Source organism: Falco punctatus, assembly GCF_963210335.1.
Source record: "Falco punctatus genome assembly, chromosome: 2".
In the NCBI taxonomy this organism is placed as follows: Eukaryota; Metazoa; Chordata; class Aves; order Falconiformes; family Falconidae; genus Falco; species Falco punctatus.
Genome location: NC_137581.1, coordinates 117,443,173 through 117,463,202, shown reverse-complemented (window position 1 = coordinate 117,463,202; position 20,030 = coordinate 117,443,173). Strand labels below are relative to the sequence as shown.

The 20,030-nt window shown below is 46.6% G+C and overlaps 3 protein-coding genes across 28 annotated transcripts in view; 2 read left to right on the top strand and 1 right to left on the bottom strand.

Moving 5' to 3' along the window:
* The window catches only part of LOC308059540 (OX-2 membrane glycoprotein-like), a 50,662-nt gene that overhangs the window by 13,598 nt on the left and 17,034 nt on the right, over positions 1 to 20,030 (top strand). For 16 of the 19 annotated variants that reach the window (XR_013926297.1, XR_013926298.1, XR_013926299.1 and 13 more), the window contains exon 6: positions 3,602 to 20,030. This exon is cut by the window's right edge. The gene's annotated coding sequence lies outside the window, so the exon portion shown is untranslated. The remainder of the gene's footprint in view (positions 1 to 3,601) is intronic. The other 3 variants (XR_013926295.1, XR_013926294.1, XR_013926296.1) reach the window with 3 other exon arrangements.
* The window catches only part of CGGBP1 (CGG triplet repeat binding protein 1), a 55,295-nt gene continuing 41,183 nt past the window's right edge, over positions 5,919 to 20,030 (bottom strand). For all 8 annotated transcript variants that reach the window (XM_080377048.1, XM_080377051.1, XM_080377049.1 and 5 more), the window contains one exon: positions 5,919 to 20,030. This exon is cut by the window's right edge and continues 24,687 nt beyond it. The gene's annotated coding sequence lies outside the window, so the exon portion shown is untranslated.
* Positions 10,080 to 20,030, top strand: part of LOC308059541 (uncharacterized protein) — a 26,985-nt gene continuing 17,034 nt past the window's right edge. The window contains exons 1-2 of the mRNA XM_080377040.1: positions 10,080 to 10,204; positions 12,862 to 12,985. Of these exons, the coding sequence (XP_080233166.1) occupies positions 10,199 to 10,204; positions 12,862 to 12,985 (130 nt within the window). The 5' untranslated portion in view covers positions 10,080 to 10,198. The remainder of the gene's footprint in view (positions 10,205 to 12,861; positions 12,986 to 20,030) is intronic.

Here is a 20,030-nt window from a genome sequence, read left to right as displayed (position 1 = left end):
GTGTAGCGGTAGCTCAGGTGGCTGCAGCCATGAAGGGCTGGCTGATGGTGCAGTGCTGCCAACACGCTTGTTGCTGCAGCATTTACCTGAAGGCAGGAATGGCTTGTAAGCAGATCTTCCCAAAGTTCTACTATACATGGTATGGCAGGGTGTGCAGACTTCATCCTGATGTGTGTGTAGATCTCCTCCAGGTTTCTGAGGAGGACTGGCTGCTGTTTAAAGCAATAGGAAAGTGCAGGGCAGGATAACCAGTGAGCAGGCTGAAGGCATGCCACCCTGTGCCCCCAGGGAGGGCTCCGAATGCTGGCAGGGCAAAGGCTAGGGATGTCTCTTTGGCGGTTGTTTCTAGACAGCTTAACCAGCGCTGTAGAGTGATTTAGAATACTTTTAGGGTGGAAAGACAGTATTTGGGAAGGGGGAGAAAAAAATCTAGCTGTTGCCTTTTATAGAGTACTGTAAGCTGGGTTGATTTTTAAGTCTTGGTGACTGAAATTGCTAGGCCAGAAGCTTTAATTTAAATCTTGCAGTGTTATTCTCTCCTTCGCTGTCTTCATTAGTTTACTTAAAAATAAATGTTCGGTTTTGTGGTTGTACTGTAGTAACGGCAGGTTTTCCTTCAGCGATCACAAACCGAAATTCACATGAAAATAGATATGTTGTGTACAATAAGCTACCTGAGGTCAGACTTTTTTCAATTATGTTCTCTCTTCTACACTGGTGATGTCTTTTGGAAGCTACTGACGAGCAGGGTCCCTTGGCTTCCTCCCAAGGTGAAATGGTTTGTAAGTCAGCTCCTGCCCTTCTGCTGACAGTAAATGGCTTTGAATGGGGTGTTGGCAAGCTGGGTAGTTTATGCTCACCCAAGCAGAAAATGCTGTTGCGTGGTGTGTAGCACGGCATTTTCATAACTGTTGCTTTCAGGCTTTCTCATAAATATGCTTCTATCCTGGTTTCAGCTGGGATAGTGTTCATTGTCTTCTTAGTAGCTGGTGCAGTGCTGTGTTTTGGATTTGGTGCAAGAACAATGCTGATACCACAAACATTACCTAGCAACAGCCAAAACCATCAGTGTGTTAAGTCAAAGATTTTTCAGCTTCTCAGGCCCTGCCAGCAGAAGGCTTGGGAGACAGGGGCGGATGGGAGCAAAAGAAGTCAGGAGGGGACACAGCCAGGACACCTGACCTGAACTAGCCAGAGGGATGTTCCATAGCACATGATGTCATGCTGAGTATATATGAGCTGGGGAAAGAAGAGGACAGGGGGACACATTCAGCGATACGGTGTTTGTCTTCCCAAGTAACTGCAACGTGTGCTGGAGCCCAGCTGTCCTGGGGATGGCTGAGCCCCTGCCTGCCCTTGGGGAGCAGCGAATGAATCCCTGGTTTTGCTTTGCTCACATGCGTGGCTTTTGCTTTACCTATTAACCTGCCTTTGTCTCAGCCCAGGAGTTTTCTCACATTTACTCATCCAGTCCTCTCCCTCATCCCACCCCAGGGGAGTGAGAGAGTGTATGCATGGGGCTTGGTTGCCAGACGGGGTTAAACCGTGACTGTCCTTTTTGGCACCCAGTGTGGAGCTCAAAGGGTTTGAGATAGCAACAGATTTGTTTGGACTATGCTAGGTCAGATTTATAGCCGTTATCTCTGTTTAGCTGTTAATCAGCAGGTTTCTGTGCTTGCTGCTCTTTGCTTGCCTTACTGTACATTAGAGTCTAGAGCTCATTAGTGGCTGGCTGCCTTTTCTTTGCTTTCCCTGCTTGCTGTACCGCTGATCATCTTACTGTGCTGTGCCCGGGAACATTCTGATAACAGCAATGATGCTATGTCTGGGCTGGCAGATGGCCAGGGCATGGCTGCTGTTTCTGTGCTGCTCTACTGGACAGGCTGGAACTCCAGTGTGAACTAGAGTCAACGGGGCTGTGACCTGTGGATGAGTCCGTGTAGGAGCAGGACACCCCGAAGCATCTGTGGCTGTCAATAAGTCCATGTCGGAGCATGGCTGAATTAATCCTGAAGGGTCTGCGGTTGTATCTGTGCCACAGCAGGTATGCCTCTGAAGGGACTGTGGCCCAAGGAAAAGTCCACACAGGAAAAGGTGCACCTTGAAACTTCTGTGGCTGTGCGTGATGTCATGCTGGAGCACCTCAGAGCTTGTGGTCGTGGATAAGCTCATGACAGAGCAGATACACCCCTGGAGGGACTGCAGCCAGGGGTGAGGCCACGCTGGCGCAGGTCTACGGTCATGGCCCATGGATAAGGCCACGCTGGAGAGCAGGTGAACCTCACAGTGACTGTGTCTGTGCCACAGCAGGCATACCTGGAGAGGCTGAGGTTCAGCTTGGAGCAGGCACAACCCTAAGGGACTGCAGTCTGTGGATTAGTCCAACCCAGAGCAGGGGCAAGGGAGGGAGCTCATTGCAATATTAATCCCTATAACCTGGTCCAAAGGGACCAGGGGTGGAGAATGTAATATGGAAGTACCTTTAAATTGTTGTAACCCATGGTTTGAGCTTAATGTTACAGGAATTACTATAGCAGGACCACCTGAACCATTGGAGGACAAGCCTTACAAGAAGTGCAAGTGCAGCAGTGACCTGACCTGAGCTGGTTTTGGTGCCCAATAACCCCATAAAACACAAAACTTGTTCTGTCCTGAGTGACCACCGCAACAGATGGACCCCAAAGTCATGAACTAAATGAAGTCAAGGACATTTTGTGGACATTTTTATAGACATTTTTACAGGAGTGGTCCGTAAACTAGGGGAGTGATATCTGTGCATTGTATCAAAGGACGGGAAGGGTGGTGGTGGTGGTTAATGAGGTTGTGTTGGAAAGTGTGGCATGATGTAACTGGTATGGAATAAGGGGTGGATACTGTCCTGCTTTCAGCTGGGATGGAGTACTCTTCTGATTCCCTCCCCTATCCCAGTGCGGGAGGAGTGAGCAAGTGGCTGTATGGTGCTCGGTTGCTGGACGGGGTTAAACCACAACAGCTTCCAAAGGAATTTCTGTTGCTTAAGAAGAAAAGGGGAGAAGGGAAAAAAAATTCCCACTGGTTTTAAGACTGTTCCTCCTCAAAGCATAACAAAATATGAAGGGAGCTGATCCCTTTGAGGGGTTTGGGGGAGTTGTTGTCAGTGTGGGATGAGCTGGATGGAGGCGGTGCTGCCTGTGGCTCTGCAGGCGTCTCCTGTGGTGCTTGGGGCAAGTGGTGCTGGGCTCGGGTATTCTGGGTTTAGGAATGGATCCTTTTATGTAATGACACTTTGTGTGGCAAGCGTGCATCTATGCTCTTAAAAAATAAGGTAGCTTCTGAAATTTAGGATAAGGTATCATCTGTAGTGAGCAAAGGAAGCAAGGGGGAGCACAGGCTGAAGCCTGTTTCGGTGTGGTTTAGGAAGATGTACTAATTGTATAACAGGAAGGGTCCTATGGTTGTTCATCAAATGGCAGTTTTGTGACTGTTCCTTCCCACTTTCCCCACTGTGCATTTCTCACCAGCCCTCCCCAACCCCGACAGCAACCACACAGCTCAGCAAGACCTGTGGCAGCAGCACAATGGCCGCAATTCATGCTTTTTCCTGTTTCGTTTTGTTTTCTAGGATCCTAGGGGATTTCCATTCACTTATGAGATCATTACAGCCCAGCAGCCTGAAGTCAAGATTACAAGCAGTGCCTTGGCTGGGAAGAAACAGCAATAAAAAGGAAAAACATCACATACACTACCCTATCTAGATGCTGAGCTGATCGCTGAAAAGATTAGCATTAACGTTTGTTTTCCGGTCTAGATGATTAATCGTAAAATGTTGGACCAGAGGGATCACTTAGTCCGCTCCTCTGCTGCCAGACAAAATCTGCTTTGCTCGTACCACTCTTGGGTACTGCTAGCGTGCAAAAGGTGTTTGCCTTCTTCCGGTTGAGTTTTCAAAAAATATCTGTGGATGGAGGATCTGCAGGCTCTCTGGGGATCCTCTTCCAGTGCCTAATTGTTATTGCAGAAGAGAGGGTTTTAATTTTTTCCAAAATCTGTCTGCAATTTCACTTGCAGCAACTGTGCATTCATCCGTTCTCTTCCTGTCATCTGCTTTTCCTTCTTTTATCCAGCTTATCCAACTCCTTTTCCTCAGTGAATGTGTGAATGTGCCAGCAAGTCTTGCTTAACTCTCTTTGGAGAGACCAGGTGGACTCAAAACCACAGGGCTCAGACCACACCAAATGTGCCAAAATTACTGGTGAAGAACAACAGGGCTCCAAGCAGGTGGCAGATGGAAGGCAGCAGCAGCCACAGCTGGGAAAGAAGAGTTGCAAGTAATTATTCGGGTTTTCTTTCTAACCCAAGTGTGTGTGGTTTTTTAAATGTTTAAGTGTGGAGGAGATGGAAACACAGCCCAGTAATGGAAGTATTGACATCCCCATCTTTCCTTTCTCTTACGCTGACGTTCTCTCTGTTTTTTTCTGAAGCAAATCCTAATAACTCAGCCTACTCCTTGCTTAGCTGTCAAAATGCACAGACGAGGTTTGTCAGTAATTCTCGTGGTCATCTTATGCCCTGTTCAGAACAGTCTCCCCGTCTTCATCCTTTTTTTGTTGTGCCTTTAAACACAGACAAATCGCTCTGCTGGCCAAAAGCCATTATTCTGTGCTTGGACCTTGTTGTTACACGCTGAGCTAACTATCGTGTGTCACTGTGTGGCTGTAACGGTGTCAGCGGGAGTCTTGCAGAGGCTGGATTTATTGCTTTGCCATGGTTTTGGTAGCAGGTAAGGACACTGCCCTATCACGAGCTGGGACCTAACTGTGCTCCTGCCCCAAGTAGGGCTGGAGCTCCTCTTCCCCCCCCACTGCTCCCAGTTGCTCCTCGCTGCCTGCCCAAGCCCGCTGAGCTGGCTGTTCCCAGGCTGAGTGCTCCAGCTGCTGACCCCCCCACTTGCTGTGCGGCAGCGGCTCCCGGTGAGAGCAGAGTGCTCCGGGCATTGCCTTGTTGTGGCCGGGATAGAGTTAATTTGCTTCATAGAAGCTAGCATGAGGCTACTTTATTATTCTGTCCCCCGTCCCACGTGGGGGGAGTGAGCAAGCAGCTGTATGGGGCCTGATTGCCGGCTGGGGTTAAACCCCGACAGCCTCCCAGTGTCTCGACAGGGCCCTGTGCTGGCTTCATGGGTTAAGGCTGCTAAAAACAAGCCTACCTCTGGGCGTACTGACTTTGTGGCCCGTTTTACTGACAATAGACGGATGGCAGGACTGCAGGTGGTCCTCTGGTGATTTTTGTTCTGCTGACAAGTGCTAATATTTAAGGTGTTTCTCAGTCTCCCTTCTGTCTGAGTATTTGTCATTGTATTGGGATCACTACCAGTATCCTTTTGTCTTTTGGGTTTGGTTAGCATTTGCTTTTGCATCTGAAATATTGTCTTACTGAGTGCAGCATTTTTGACTGTGCGCTTTATGTCTTATGTTTACCGAGAGTACAAACTGTCAATCTGAAAAATCAACAGAGAAGATTTAGCAGGTGCAAGACTAATGACTTACTGTTCAGAACCAGTATTTTGTTGTAACCGGAGCGGCAGCCTCCCTAGAGTCTGGCAAAAAGGAGGGGGAGGTGTGTGTATATGTCTGCATGTGTTACTGAGGATGTGAAAGGTGACATTCGCTGTTCCTCTTGTAGGTGCAGTATGAATTATTTATTTATATATTTCACTTTTTCTAATTAAAGAAAATAAAACTCTGATCCAGCCAAAACACCAGCTGCTCCATTTCCCCCCACCTTGCTTGTTTGTGATACTAGAAATGCTTCATTGCAAGTTGGGTTTTTTAATACTTACACTTTGCTTCCTTTCTGTACAGGCAGTGGGACTTCAGGGAGGTTTTAAGGTGCTTTGGTTTTGGGGTGGCTTTTTTTTTTTGTCTCTTTTAAAAAAAAAAAATATTGAGCAAAACAACTTTTGAGATTAAATTTACAGAAGTATTTTTAACCCGAAGTTTACTTCAGATTTGAAAATAAGTTCAGTCGGTCAAAAACCTGTATTTTATGTTTTTAGAGGTAGTGTGTGTGTGTCACGTTCATTGCTTATTTATTCTTTATCTGAAGTTACGTGCTGTACTAATGTATTGACTGTCCTGTTTTCTGTATTTGCCTTTGCTGAAAAGAAGCCAAATAAAGCAACTTTTAACATAAGGCCATGTGATTCCTTTCATTTGTAGCACACTGCTTGTGAACCTTTATAAATCAATGAGAGAAGCATCACGCGTGAGCTCTAAGTACATGAATAATTCCTTAGGGAAAGGCAGCGGTGACCTTTAAGACATACAACCTTTTGAGGTGAATTGTGAAACCACAGTAATTCTTGTTTATAAGCCCATAAGCTTGCCCTTTTCTTTTTAAAAGATGTGATAGTGAGAAACTTGGATCTAGTTAAAAGGACACGGGAACACTGCCATCTCCCTGCGGGAGCTGAGTGTCATGGGATTATGTCCTGGGTCTTGCAATACCTCTTGAAAAAGTGAAAAGCAGCAGTTAGTTGGTTGTCTGAGCTCTACCAGTGAATAGAATAGACGGTGATTTCTAGAGGTTTGTGAGGTTGCAATCTCTTGATTTTTCAGGGAAGGAAATGGTTGCTACTAATGCTTTCTGAAGAACTTCCTACTAGGTGCTGGCCAGGCGCGCAAGTCTCATTGCTGACGTACCTCACCCTGAGTGATGGGAGTTAGTAGTTTCTTCTCCTGGGAATTTAGTGCTCCGAGATCATCCAGGTCACCTCTCCGAGCACAAAGGTAAGGTAGTGATCCAGCAGCACTGCTGCCTGAGTGCGGCGCGGGGCAAGCTGTGGTTTTCCCAGGCAGAAGAGCAACTTCTTCCACACCAAAGAGCCGAAGGGCTGCGTGCCGTGGCCCAGGAGCTCCGGGTGTAGCTTGGCCCATCGGCGGTGAGGTGAGTTGTGCTGGCAGAGCAGGGCAGGAACCAAGGAGTGGTTCCAGGGCTGAGGCGGTTCAGGCAGGGCTGGCTGACCTTGGAGAGAGTAGTTTGGCCACCCATAGCTTCACGAAAAGTAAACAAACCCAGACCAGCAGTTTTCCTCACCTCAAAGTTGCTGTGAAACTTGTGAAAGGTTGCTTTTTTGGCTGAAAGCCTGCTGCTCAGAACCTGTCAAGATGTTTGCTTTAGTTCTCGAGTCACAGTAAATTGTTTAGTTCCTGCAGCTGTGTCCTCTCTTTGTGTGCCTTTGTCCCTAGCATGCTAAAGATGCCATTATTTTTAGGTTTGAATTGTGCTGACCATGGGGCGGGAAGATGAAGTGTCTGCTGGAGATAACTTCCATGCACGGCTGTGGTGATGGAAAGAGAACATCTCCAAAACCCCAGCAGGCAGAGCTGGGTTTCCAGGAAAGATTGAGTTTGCCAAAAAGAATAAATCTCCTTTGATGGCAGTATGAGGATTACTTTTTCTTTTTGCCTCGGGTGTTTTCTCATTGCCTTGCCACACTGAGCACCCAGCCCGAGGTCAGGGCAGCTGCTCCAGCTGCTTCTGAAGTGGTGAATGCACACTTGGGGTTTTTCCTGTATCCTTTCCTCATCCTTCACCAATCTGTGAATTTTCCCTCTGCACAATATATTTCCAGTCTCCAAGTCTGACAAGTAGACTTTCTAGATGCTTTGGGGTGACTTTTCACCTGTCGTGTCATCCCATGTACCTGCCTGCTTCACTCCTATGTCACCCTGGCTGCTGCCCTGCTAACTGAAACGCTGTTTGCGTGGAAGGCATGGTGGCAGCTGCTCTCAAAGTCTGCTGCATAACAAAATGTCAAGGAAGGAAGTGCAGGATAATTTTGGAAGCTGAGAGGATGTACTGGAGGGGATTGTCTGGATTTTTTTTTTTTTTCTCTAAGATGGACTGAAGTTAGAATCAGCACTGGACAAGAAATTGTGTGTTGTTGACCAATATTTATCACCATCACCCAGAAAGGTTTAAAGAGCTTTTGGAAGTACTTAAATGTGTTTCCCTGAGACCATGCACAGTGAGCAACATTCACGTCCTGTAGGTATCACCTGCTGCCTCCAATCCGGGACCTTGTGCTATTTTTCACTCTGATGAATCCGGTGTTTCTATTTCCGTGGCCCTAATCTGACATGCAGCTGGAGACCACCAGAGCCTTCTGCAGGTCTGTTTCTGTATAGTCAGCCACCTAATGATGCACTAATCATTTTGTGTGCCAGAAGAAACTCACTTCGAAGTGTTGCCAGCACATCCGAAAGCTCATCAGCGCTAGTGCTGGGGTGGCGAGCATGACTTCTGACATTCAGCAGCTCTCCCCTTGTCGTCTTCAAAAATTCTGGCCTGACGGAGTCTGAGGCAGGCTGTCTGCCCTGCCTTTAGTAGGAAAACGTGGGCAGTGAGTTTCTTGGTCAGCCCCCCAGCTGCTCACATCCTTGTATTGAAAGAAAAGAGGCAATCTGCAGCTTCCATGTGCCAAAAAGATCTGTATCTCCCGCGGGGACCCAGCGTCGTTGTGCCACAGGATACATAGGGGTGGCTCAAAGGACACGAGAACAACAGGAGCTCGGTGCTCTGCGACACTCTGTCTGGACAGACAGGACTGGGCAGCTAAGAACAAGATTGCAGCCCTGGCCTTCCTGATCTGGGTTTCCTTAAGGAAACAGAGGAGATGGATTTCCTTACTAATTGCAGTATAGTAAATCACTTCTGGAGAACAATGTGGCTGTGTGCAGTAGGCTGACGAAAGGAAGCAGGGTGTTTTCCGCTGCTTATTGAAACAGGGTTCAAACGTGTCACTTGGCAGATAAAGCAGGTATCAGATTACCTGTACTGGCAATAATTAAAAAACTATTAATGTATTTTGGTAGTGTACTGTGAGAGAATAACTAATTTATATTTTATTTCACCCACTCTTAAAGTGCTTCTGATTTCAGCTTCTTTCTTCCCCATCGTGTCCTTCCCTTTCCATGCTTCCCTGACCTCTTGTTCCTCTCAGTCCTGGATAAGTCCCTTCCTGGCGCTCTTTTGTTCTTTGCAAAGAGTTTTGCCTCAGGCGTGCTATTTTCTTGCTTATCTGGGCACTCTGTCCATCTGATTGCTCCCTTTCCCGCTCTGATACCCAAGAGTTCACAACAGTCGCTCCATCCTGTGAAGGTGGTGCTATCTCCCTGGGTCACAGTAACCACACAGTCAAAGGAGCTCCGGTGAAAGCTTGTCCTTGTTTCCAAACCAGAAGGCAGCCCCTCTAGGAAAAGCAAATAACCTGGATCCCAGTAGACAGACCTGGGAAAAACAGAGGTAACCGTCTGCAAGAGCTCCACAGAGCTCAAATCCAAGGCACACGCCACCTGGAGCTCGTGTGACATGTTCTCTCCAACCTGCTGCGCTGCATGATTGTCCCATCAAGATACACGGAAAAGAGAATGTACAGCTGTGGACCCGACTGAGTAACGTAATCGGTGTTTCACTGTGAGGAAAGGGGAAGTGAACTCTCACCACTGTTGCACTCATGTTAAGTTTGATTTATATTAAGCAGCTGGGGATTTCAGCTAACAGATCTTTACGTAGGGGTGATAAATATTGGTGGTGTTCTGCCTCCTTTGTCATGGTGCAATCTGGGGTAAGAAATCAAAAGGTAACTATGAAATCCACTTGGTAAGGCTTGTTTTCTTGCTGGACTGTGGTGATGAGAGCAGCACTAGGAAAACACATGAAGCTTTGGTGAAAACACTGGATAACATATTCCTGGAGAGCATGGAAGGTTTATTGATGGGCATGAGAGATGGGAATTCTCGGGGTGCGGGAAAGCTGGCTTGTTTCCCTGCCAGCCCTGAGCATACCGCCGGGAACGTGCGTGAGTGGATGCACTGGCAGAGAGGAGAGAGCATGCTCGTGTGTCCTGCTCTGCCTCCACGTCACGTTCCTGCAGTCAAGTAGCTGCTTATGCGTGCTGGCTGTGCTTTCCTCTTGTCCTGGCTGCCCTGGGTGCAAACCTGCACGTGTGTTGGGCAGCAGCCCAGAGGACTGCCTGGCGGCCAGCGTGCTGCTGCGGTAGGTGCTCTGCCCTACCACCTCCAGGCAAGCCCAGCGCCATCCTCTTGTGTTCCTAATTCTTCCTTAAACCACTGCGTTTCTCTACAGGTAGGGAGATTCAAGAAGAGATGTATGAAAAGTTTTCCAGTCTATGTGGAAGAACGGGGTTCAGAGTTAAATGAAGGTAAATTCATCCTGCTTGATCTGGAGTGGTGGTAGGATCTCAGATGAAGTATTCAGGAATATTTTTGCACTGAGCTGTGTAGTGTTTTCTGAGATTGATATTTTAATCTTAGGATTTTTAGGGAATTTGTTGCAATGTTATAGTTGATAGGGTAAAAGTGCTGTTGGCTAGGATTCTTCTGTAGTGAACAGCTCCTCTCTCCCTCTGCCCCCATCACTCCCACCTCAGTGAAGCCCTTCCTAATCTGCAGTCAAGAATCCTACCTTCTCTAAACTGATTTGGGCACCAGAGGGGCTAAATCTTATTGCAACTTGCAGTAGTAACCATGAACTGAGATATGTTTCCCGCCTGGTTCACTGGAAAAAGAAATTGTTCCTCTGCCCATGTTGACCAGCCACGTTTTGGTTCAGCTGCTGGCGGAACTCCAGTGAGAAGGGGCTGACCGGCCACGTGAGAAACTGGAAAATTAGAGAAATTGGGATTCTTGAGCAGGCTGTCTGTCTCCTAAGCACATTTTGGTTTTGCTGGAAGACGAGAAATCCCAGTGTCAGGGAGGAGTAATGACACAAGTTCATGGGGTGCACGTAGAGGGTTGGTGGTGGTCTACCAAGAGCGATGAACATTGATGGGGAGTGAGATGGTCAGGGAGTGGAGGCGGTGTGAAGCCCTGTGATGACCCACATTGCCAGGCTGCAGGAGTTACTCAGCATAGCCTTGTTTCACACCTGGGGTTGAGGTTTTTGCTGCAGCCTCCTGGCTGTGTTTCCTATGAAGCGTTTGTTGGAGCTGCGAAGAGTTTATTTTTTGAGCGCTCTGCTGGCCTTAGCTGTCAGGGTCGCCTGAGATCTGGGCTCCGAGCCTTCAGGCAGGTCTCTGTTAGTGCTGCAGGGGCCAGATCTGGGTGAGAAACTTTAATCTGATGTCACTTTTGGGAAAGACAAAACTCTCTGCTATGGGATAAATGTGGTGCTTAATAGTCGATATAAAGAACTTGTTATACCTTAGATTTTTGGTATGTAGGCGGCATGCCCACCTATGGAAAAATCCTCTCCGTTCCCACAGGAGTAGGAACTGTGTCTCTGCCAGCTAGCCCGAATATTTTCCCACTCCCTTCTGACACAGCTTGGCACGTTAATCTAGCCAATGTAAAGAACCTGGGGGTAAAATTAGCCCTAGAAAGTGGAATGGGTGCCCTAGCATCTAGAAAAATTGTTACGCAAAAGCAGGAAAGGCAGAGAGCCATTGCAAAAGATCGGATGTGGAAACCTCTGAGGTGTGAGCAGCTAGCTGGACCAATGGGACAATCCCTGGTTTCCTGGCAGCATCCCTCAGGATGTTTTCCCCTTGTGTTTAAAGTGAGGTTTCTGCGAGGTCTTCCTTCCCCAAGCTTCTCTATATTAGCTGGAAGGTCGGTACTTTAATACAAGAGTGGAGATATTCCCAGAAACCGCACAATTGTTTCTTCTGGTCTTCCTGAAAATTGGAGGGGATAAGTGGTAAACAATAAGCACGAATTTATTTGCCATCAGCCTAATGTGTATTAGATGGATAATGTGACAAATTGTTCAACGCAAGCTATAAATCCTCGGCTCGGTAGTTTCACACCTCCCGGGACAGTGGAAGCAGCCTTACCGTCCTTGCCTCGCGTGCTCTGCGTGCACAGAAGGGCGATGTGCTGGGGTCGCTCCGTTACGCGGTGGGTTAGGGCCGGTACAGCTCTCGCACGGTGACAGGTTTCTTCGGTCCGACTGTTGGTATGGGTCCGCATTCGTCAGCCTTCCCTGCTGAAATATTTGGGAGTCGGTTTTGAACTACGTTTAGAATTTATAGGCATTCGGATCCTTTTGAGAAAATAATTAGCTTAGGGCTGTTCCTCGAAGAAGAAATACCCCTGGATGGGCGTTTCGGAGCGGTGGGGCTGTCGCTATGGCCCTGTCCCCAAACAGTCTGCCTTAGTTCAGATACCGTATGATTTAGATGTTTATAAATCATTCTTCTCTGCTGGCATGCACATATATGGTGTGTTCTATTTTAAAAATAAGGATTTTTTTTATATTCATCTTGTCACAGTGTAAATAATGTTAAGTCAAATAAGAAAACATTACTTTGCTGTCTTTGCTGCCAGATGTCTTCCTTCCAAAAGTAGGGTAAATATAAACACTTGGGGGTTTTGCCTTACTCACTGAAATGGTAGAAGGTATCTTCAGGGCAATAAATAAATATTTTGTGAGGGAAGTATTTCAAGGTTTAATAAGTCTTTAAGTTAAAGTGTTCCATAATGGTTTATTTTACCATTACTGTGAATAAATTACTGTGAAAATATTTTATGTAAAGGAATAGGTAGCTCATGAGCAACACTACTTCATGTCAAATTCTGCATCTTCCAACTCTGATTTGCTTCTCTGGTTGAAGGTAAGAGACTGCGGTAGAGGGGACAGAGCGGTGATTAGGATGGACGACAAGCTGAGTAAGCTGTGCTGAGACTTCAGGTAGAGATTGGCTTTTTTTTTGTGAATCTCTTTTCTCAGTGACATTTCCAAACCAGTAACTATTTGAAAATGGAGTTGCCTTGGTTTCTCTCACCTTGGCTGAAGAGGAACTGTCTTAAAGGAAGAGCTGAGAACAACCTCCGCAGTACTCTGTGTCTTTGTCTTCAGAGCCCTGAGAGACAGAGGATGGTGGAGCCAACCCCCCCGGGCGGAGGAGCGATTCTGGTCCTGCCCTCTGTGATATGGGGTGCCATCAACACCGGGCGGTGGGGCAGAAGAGGAACTATGGCAGGTAGCAGACACAATTACGGTAATTACGGAGGATTATAGGGAAGAGTTTAACTGTGAAGAGGAACCGAAGGAGGCTGCTTCTTTATGTGATGGAGAGGATTTTGAGGGGAGTGCAGGTCCAAGGACAGCTGCTCTCTCTGAAGAGCAAGTGTGCAGAAACTTGACGCGAGGCTTCTCCAGATTGCTGCTGCCTGTAGGAACTCGCCTGTTGCCAGAACTGCTGATGCCTCATACTGGTGGGTTTGCTGGTTGGCTTCTGTGCTAGAAAAAGAAGCCACCAAACTAGACCCACACGAATTCTCGTGTTTCCAAGATGATCTCTGTTGATATGGCTTTAGTCCTAGATATGACCTAGCTCTACATAATAGGGTCAAATAGAAATAACGTGGAAATACAAATGTCACTTTTCATTCTTGCAGAAAACCTTAAAGAGGGCTCCAGCTTCCTTCTTGGGACACATGTAGTCCAATTTGATCCTCTGTTTTAAGGTGAACATACATATGCATGTACAACTAGTCCTTAAGTTTCTGTGCAATTTGCTGACTTCTGTGACATGATCCTGAGATGACTCCAGCTTTGTGGTTACTCTGAGTAGCCCTTTTCTCTAGGCAAGGTCTTCCACTGAAAACCAGCATGGCATTTAAATTATAAAAGGTAGGTTTTGGTTAGTATCTACATGAGGAGCCTTCACATTCTAGAAAGAGAAGACTGAGGTGGACAGACAGAAATAAAGGGTATGTGTACATCTTGTTCCCACCTTGTGCTGTCCTTGTAGATGGATCCTTGCTTCCAAGTTTGATTTCGGACAACTTCATGCTTTTCTGCCTCACGTCAGATTTTGCACGCTACCTTCTAGCAGCTCCTTGTGTGCTCTCAGCTCCTCATGGTGCTTTTTTTAGGGGATGCAGGTCCTGGGCAATTTGCTTGGTCCTTCTCTGTAATAATTTCCAGGCTGGAGCTTTCTTTTCTAGAACAGTTGTAGTTACTTCTAAGAGAAAGAGGACTTCCTCTTCTCAAGTGCTCACTTGAAGCAACTGTTCCCTTTCTAAAGAGAGATGCTGCTCAAGTTGGGGGGGAAAAAAAACAACAAAAAAAAAAACCCAAAAAACCCAAAAAACAAAAAGGAAGGCCCAACCCCCTAAAAGGCACATCAGGAATTTCATTTCTTTAAAAAGCCAGAGGAAGGCACGTCTGCATGGCCTGGGACCATCTTAAAGGACCCCCAACAAGCAGCTACTGGAGTACAACTATCCCTGTGCCACACAGCAGCTCTCTGTGTATGCAGCAAGTCCAGGTTGTCCAGGATACCTTGTCTTCCAGAAGGAAAGTGTCTGCTTTTGCTACATATCAGAGATTTTAATCTTTTGTCACAGGCAGTAGGGAGATCTTCAGTTCACAGATTCTTCTGGGAGGAAGAGATGTGGATGTAGAAGATGCAATATGAAAAGTCCTGTCGGTCTCCCTATAAAAGAGAGATGTGACATAACCCAGGTGTGTAAACCCAGTGGGTTTAAGCTGGAAAAAATCTTTGGGTATTAATCTGGAAGTTTAGCTCTTCTTTCTCATCTTATTTGTACTACATATGGTTGAAGCAGTGAAGTGCAGAAAAGGAAAAGTACTAGGAATGACTCTTCTCTGCCATAACTTGGAAGAAAAATTGTTTTGTCCCATGGGGGTAGGAATTAAAATTTGTCAGTGTTTTCTTTAAGTGTGTGTTTTCTTTCTGCTTCGTAATCTCCAGAGAATAAGGTTCCAGAGCCCGTCAGCTTTCCCACATCCTGAGAAAGTTGGGAGTACTTTCTTCTCAGCGTGTCTTTTTCCCTTCCCAAGCAGTTGCACAGGAAAAGGTGAGACCCGTTTGCCTCGCTGCCTGTGAGCACTGCTCTTGATATAATGACCCGGTCCAGAGGTGGATGGTGAGGGCTGAACCCTTTTAGTCTTGCTTTCAAAATGGTGAAGTCCCATCCTTTTTTTTTTTTTTCTAATGGTTTCTGGTGGCTGCCACTAATTTCCTACAAGCAGAGCGCTGTGGAAGGAGGGCAAGGTGTGTACGTGTGGGGATGGGTCGGCTGCTCATTACTGTCTTATTTTGTAGCCTTCGCTGCTTGAATCCAGGGGATGTGTCTGGAAATCATTAGGGAGGAACAGAATGTGCAGCTGTGCACTTTAGCTTGAAAGAAGCGATAGGGAGGGGAAGGGGAGTGGGAGCCACGGTGAGTTGCTGGTACAGGTAGGATAGCAAGATGTACGGTGACTTTAATGGTGCGGCTCCACAGACATGCTTTCTCTATCTTCCCCATCTTGTGTCTCTTCTGTTCTTGTGTCAGCTTTTCCACTACCCACATGCTCCTTTTTTGGTTTTGTGTTTTTTTTTTTGTTTGTTTTCCCATCTCATATTTTGTTTGGCCTTCTGGCTGTTCTCTTGCCCTTGCCTTTGTAAGCTGTCATGCCCAAGGGTTATACATAGTGCAGTGGGAACAACTGAGCGATGTATATTTTGGATCCCAGTACTGCTGGGAAGCCTGTAGCTTCTTGTGGGCAAATTTCATACCGACGTGGTGGTGAATAGAAAGGTTTGCTTTGGGCTGAAGAAGGGTGTAGAAACACAGGTCAAAGGAAGGCCTCGTGCCATTTATCTTCAGCCATGGACAAACGTGCTGCAAGGATGTGGTTAGTCCAGCATCTGCCATCAATTTTGTTAAGTTATCAGCTCATCCTTTAGATGAAGATTTATTAAAAAAACAGTGGGTCAAAAATGTTTTTACAAATAAAAGGCCCAAAAGTGCGACAAAGTCCCATTTTTTTTCAGAACGAGTTATTGAAAACATGATGAAAAGATAATTAGAAAGGAAACTAATGCAGGCTGAACAAACCTGGCATTTCACATATGACTTTTATCTGAGTGATACACTCCCCAGCAGAAAAAATACCTCATGGCACTGCTTGTTTTTTCCACTGTTAGTATCTTGAAGTATTCCACTTCCAGATCTGAGAGGCTCTGTGTAAATACCATAAACTGTAGCTTTCCTTGTTATTTATTCCAGTGCGGGTTTTTGGTTATATGCATGTTTTGTCATTTTCCCTTTTTTACCTGAGAACTACTGAAAAGCTGTGAAGATAAAAAGGAAACATTTTGTGCCAGTATTTGTTGAGGTTCATTCTGGGAAATAATTAATTATAGAAAAAAAATTAATTTTCAGAAAAATAATGGAAATATTTTCAGAGATCTAGTGTAGTATCACATTCTGCTTTTGCTTATGTAAACGCAGGTACGCTGAAGTCCTGCAGTAGCAGTGATGCAGTGTGTATTCTGTAATTTGTGTCATTTTATCTGTGTCCTGGGATGCTGCTGAACAGTGTCTTATTAAAAAACAACAGCAGACTCCTCTTTCCAGGGGATATGAATCTGATAAGCATCAGTCCCTTCCCTATCCTCATAGGAAGCTCCTGCCCAGAGGCAGGCTGAGTTATTCTTAGACTTTTGGAAAGTCTTTCAAAGAGTAAGTTTGTCAGCACGTTAGGACCCACAAGGGAGGGAGAGATGCAAAAAGGAAGGGGCAGGTAGATGGTGACTATGTCATGACAACCCTCGGTTGCCAGTCAAGGCTAAATGGTCGTCTGCCTCAGTGGTACCCTCCTGGCACATTTTTGATGAGAGCGGGCTGAAGTAAGCACGCTGCTCGCCTTTACTTGTTGGTATAAAATAAGAGGGGGTTTATGCATTTAAATGAAACGCTGCCATCGTATCATTCAAGGTCACGTTGTGAGTCGCATCCTGCCCTGCCAGCCTATAGGAGGTTCTTTTTTGCAATAGTTGATTAAAATGGCAGTCCTTAGCTTTTGTGCTCCTGCTTACCAAAATACTTATTTTATTCATGTGAAATGCTTGTACACCAACGCATGCAATATGAGAAATGAGCAGGGTCTGGAAACGCTGGTCTGTTCCCAGTCATCGGTGTTAGTGGGATGTGGCAGGATGCATCCCACGGTTGGAGTGCAGGGATGGAGGGCTGCAGGCTGCTCGGGAGGGACAGGCAGGGCAGGACATCCCGAACTGTACAGTCCTCACAGTTAGGGATGATGTGTTTGAGAGCTGCTGGGTGAGGATTAGGGTGTTGGAAAATGAAGCAGATGTTGTAGTGGTGTCTGCTGGATGATTGCCTGCAGAGTAACTCATCAGTGCTATCAGGAGAAGTATCTGGATTGGTAATCCTTGTCCTTATGGGAGATTTCAAGTTCCCAGACATCAGCTGGGAACGCCATACTGCTGTGACAAGCAAGTCTGGGAAATTCCAGTAGTTTGCTAAAGATAACTCCTTGTACCCAGTGAGCCAGCTGGGAAAGATGCCCTCCTAGACTTGTTATTTGTGAATAGAGAAAGTCTCATGGGAGACGTGCTGCTAAGTAGCTGTCTTGGCCGCAGCGACCACAAAATGGTTGTGTTTAAAATTGTCTGCGTAATGGGGAAAAAGGACAGCAGAGTTGCTATCCCGGACTCCAGGAGAGCAAATCTGAAGCTATTGAGGGAGCTATTTAGCAGAGTACCCTGGCAATCCGCTCTTGAGGGCTTGGGGTCCATGAGTGCTGGTCAGTTTTTAAGAACCACCTTTGAGAAGCTCAAGGGGAGGCAATTCCACTGTGCCATAAACCAAGCACGCAGGGCAGGAGGTCAGCTTGGCTGAAGAGGGAATTCCTCCCAAGGAAAAGGAAATTGTACACACTCTGGAAGAATCTAATCGCTGTGGTTCACGTATGCGGGGAGAAGGCATGGAAGGCAAAAGCTGGACTAGAGTTGAAACTGGTCAGTGTTGTCAGACAGCAAGAAAGGCTTTTTCAAGTACATTAATCGAATGAGGAGGTCTGAGGAAAGCACTGAACTGCTACTTGTTGAGGGTGGTCACCTGACAAATAGGGATGAAGAAAAAGTGGAGCTATTCAATGCTTTCTTTGCCTCAGTCTCTAATAATAACAAGAGACCTTGGGTTGCCCTGTCCTCTGAGTCAGAGTACCATGACTGCAGGTACAGTGGCTTTCCATGTTGTGGAAATTTGACTTGTCCATTTCAGTGGACACTGCGATTGTAAGGGACCCATTGCAACAGCTGAATGTTCATAAGTCCGTGAAGCCTGGTGGGATCCATCCCAGAGTACTGCAGCAGCTGATAGATGTTATGGCAGGATCCCTCTCAATCATCTACCAAAGGTCTTGGTGCTGTGGGGAGGTCCCTGCTGACTGGAAGCTAGCCAGGCTTATTGCAGATTACAAGAAGGGCATGAGGGAAGACCCAGGCAATTACAGACCTGTTGGTCTAACCTCAGTACCTGGAAAAATTATGGAGAAGACCATACTGGGTACTACTGAAAGACATTTAAAGAACGGTGCAACCATCGGGCATGGTCAATGTGGGTTCCCAAAGGGAAAGTCCTGTTGAACTAATTTAATATCCTTCTGTGATTAGAGCACACGCCTAGTGGTTGAGGGGAAGGTGCGGATGTAATTTTTCTGAATTTAGTAAAGCTTTCGATCCTGTCCCTCACAGCATCCTCTGGACAAGCTATCCAATTGTGAGATGAGCAGGTACATGGTCATCTGTAGGTGAGCTGTCTGAGATCTGGCTGAACAGCAGGACTCAAAGGGTTGTAGTGAATGGGGCTACAGCCGGCTGGTGACCAGTGGTGTTCCTCAGGGTTCAGTTCTAGGGCCAGCTCGGTTTCATGTATTTATCAATGATCTAAATACAGGAGTTGAATGCACCATTAGCAAGTTTGTTGATGATACCAAACTTGGAGGTGCTGTTGACTCTCTCGAGGGACAAGAGGCCTCACAGAGGGATCTAGATAGATCGGAGCATTGGGCAATGATTAATGGGATGAAATTTAACAAGTCCAAATGCCAGATTCTGCACCTGTGATGGAGTAACGCTGGGCACAGGTATAAACTGGGAGAGGAGCGGCTGGAGAGCAGCCCTGCAGGAAGGGATCTGGGGTGCTGGGTGGCAGCAGGCTCAGTACGGGTGGCAGCAGTGAGCCCTGGCAGCCCAGAGGGCAAAGCCCACCCTGGGGTGCATCAAACACAGCGTAGCCAGCCCATCAAAAGAGGTGATTATCCCACTGTATTTAGCGTTGGTGGGACCTCACCCTGAGTACTGTGTGCAGTTCTGGGCCCCGCAATGTAAGAAGGATACTTGAACACGTCTGGAGGAGGGCAGCAAAGCTGGTGGAAGGGCTGGAAGGCATGTCCTGTGAGGAGTAGCTAAGGAATTTCAGTTTGTCTGGTTTGGAGATAAGGAGGCAGAGGGAGTGACTTCCTTGCTTTCTGTGGCTCCCTGGGGAGGGGAAGTAGAGGGAGGTTCTGGTCTCTTCTCCCTGGTATCCAGTGATAAGATGAGTGGGAATGGTTCAAAACTGTTCTATGGAGGTTTAGACCGGACATTAGGAAGCATTTCTGTACCAAGAGAGTGGCCAGACACTGGAACAGGCTTCCAAGAGGGGTGGTTGATGCCCCAAGCCTGTCAGGGTTTCAGAGGCATTTGGGCAATGCTTTTAATAGTGTGCTTTAACTTCTGGTCAGCCCTGAAGCTGTCAGGCAGTGGGACTAGATGATTGTTGTACGTCCTTTCCAACTGAGCTATTCTGTTCCCTTTTTTCTATAAGGAAAGTTATTCCACTCCCATATCCCCAAAGGAACTCAACATCTAATTTGATCATTTGCGTTTAATTCTCTTCCAGTGGAAATGACAGCCTCCATAAAAATCAGGCTGACATTGTTAAACTGATATTCCAGGAAGGACTGTCAAATTGATGGGTTACAGGAAACTCCAGGGAAAGTCTGAGTTTCACTAGGTCCGAGGAGGAGTGACCCATGACTCTTTAGTTTTCCCAAAGTTAGAGACAAGCACAGCCTCGTAGCTAAAAGCAGTAACTGTTTATTTGTTACTGTGCATTGTCATCAAATATTTATTTAGAAAAAATATAAAGTTATTTCTTTTTACATAGCTGGCAAACCAGCAGCCTTTGGTTTCCAGGAATAGTGATTAGTAAGTAGGG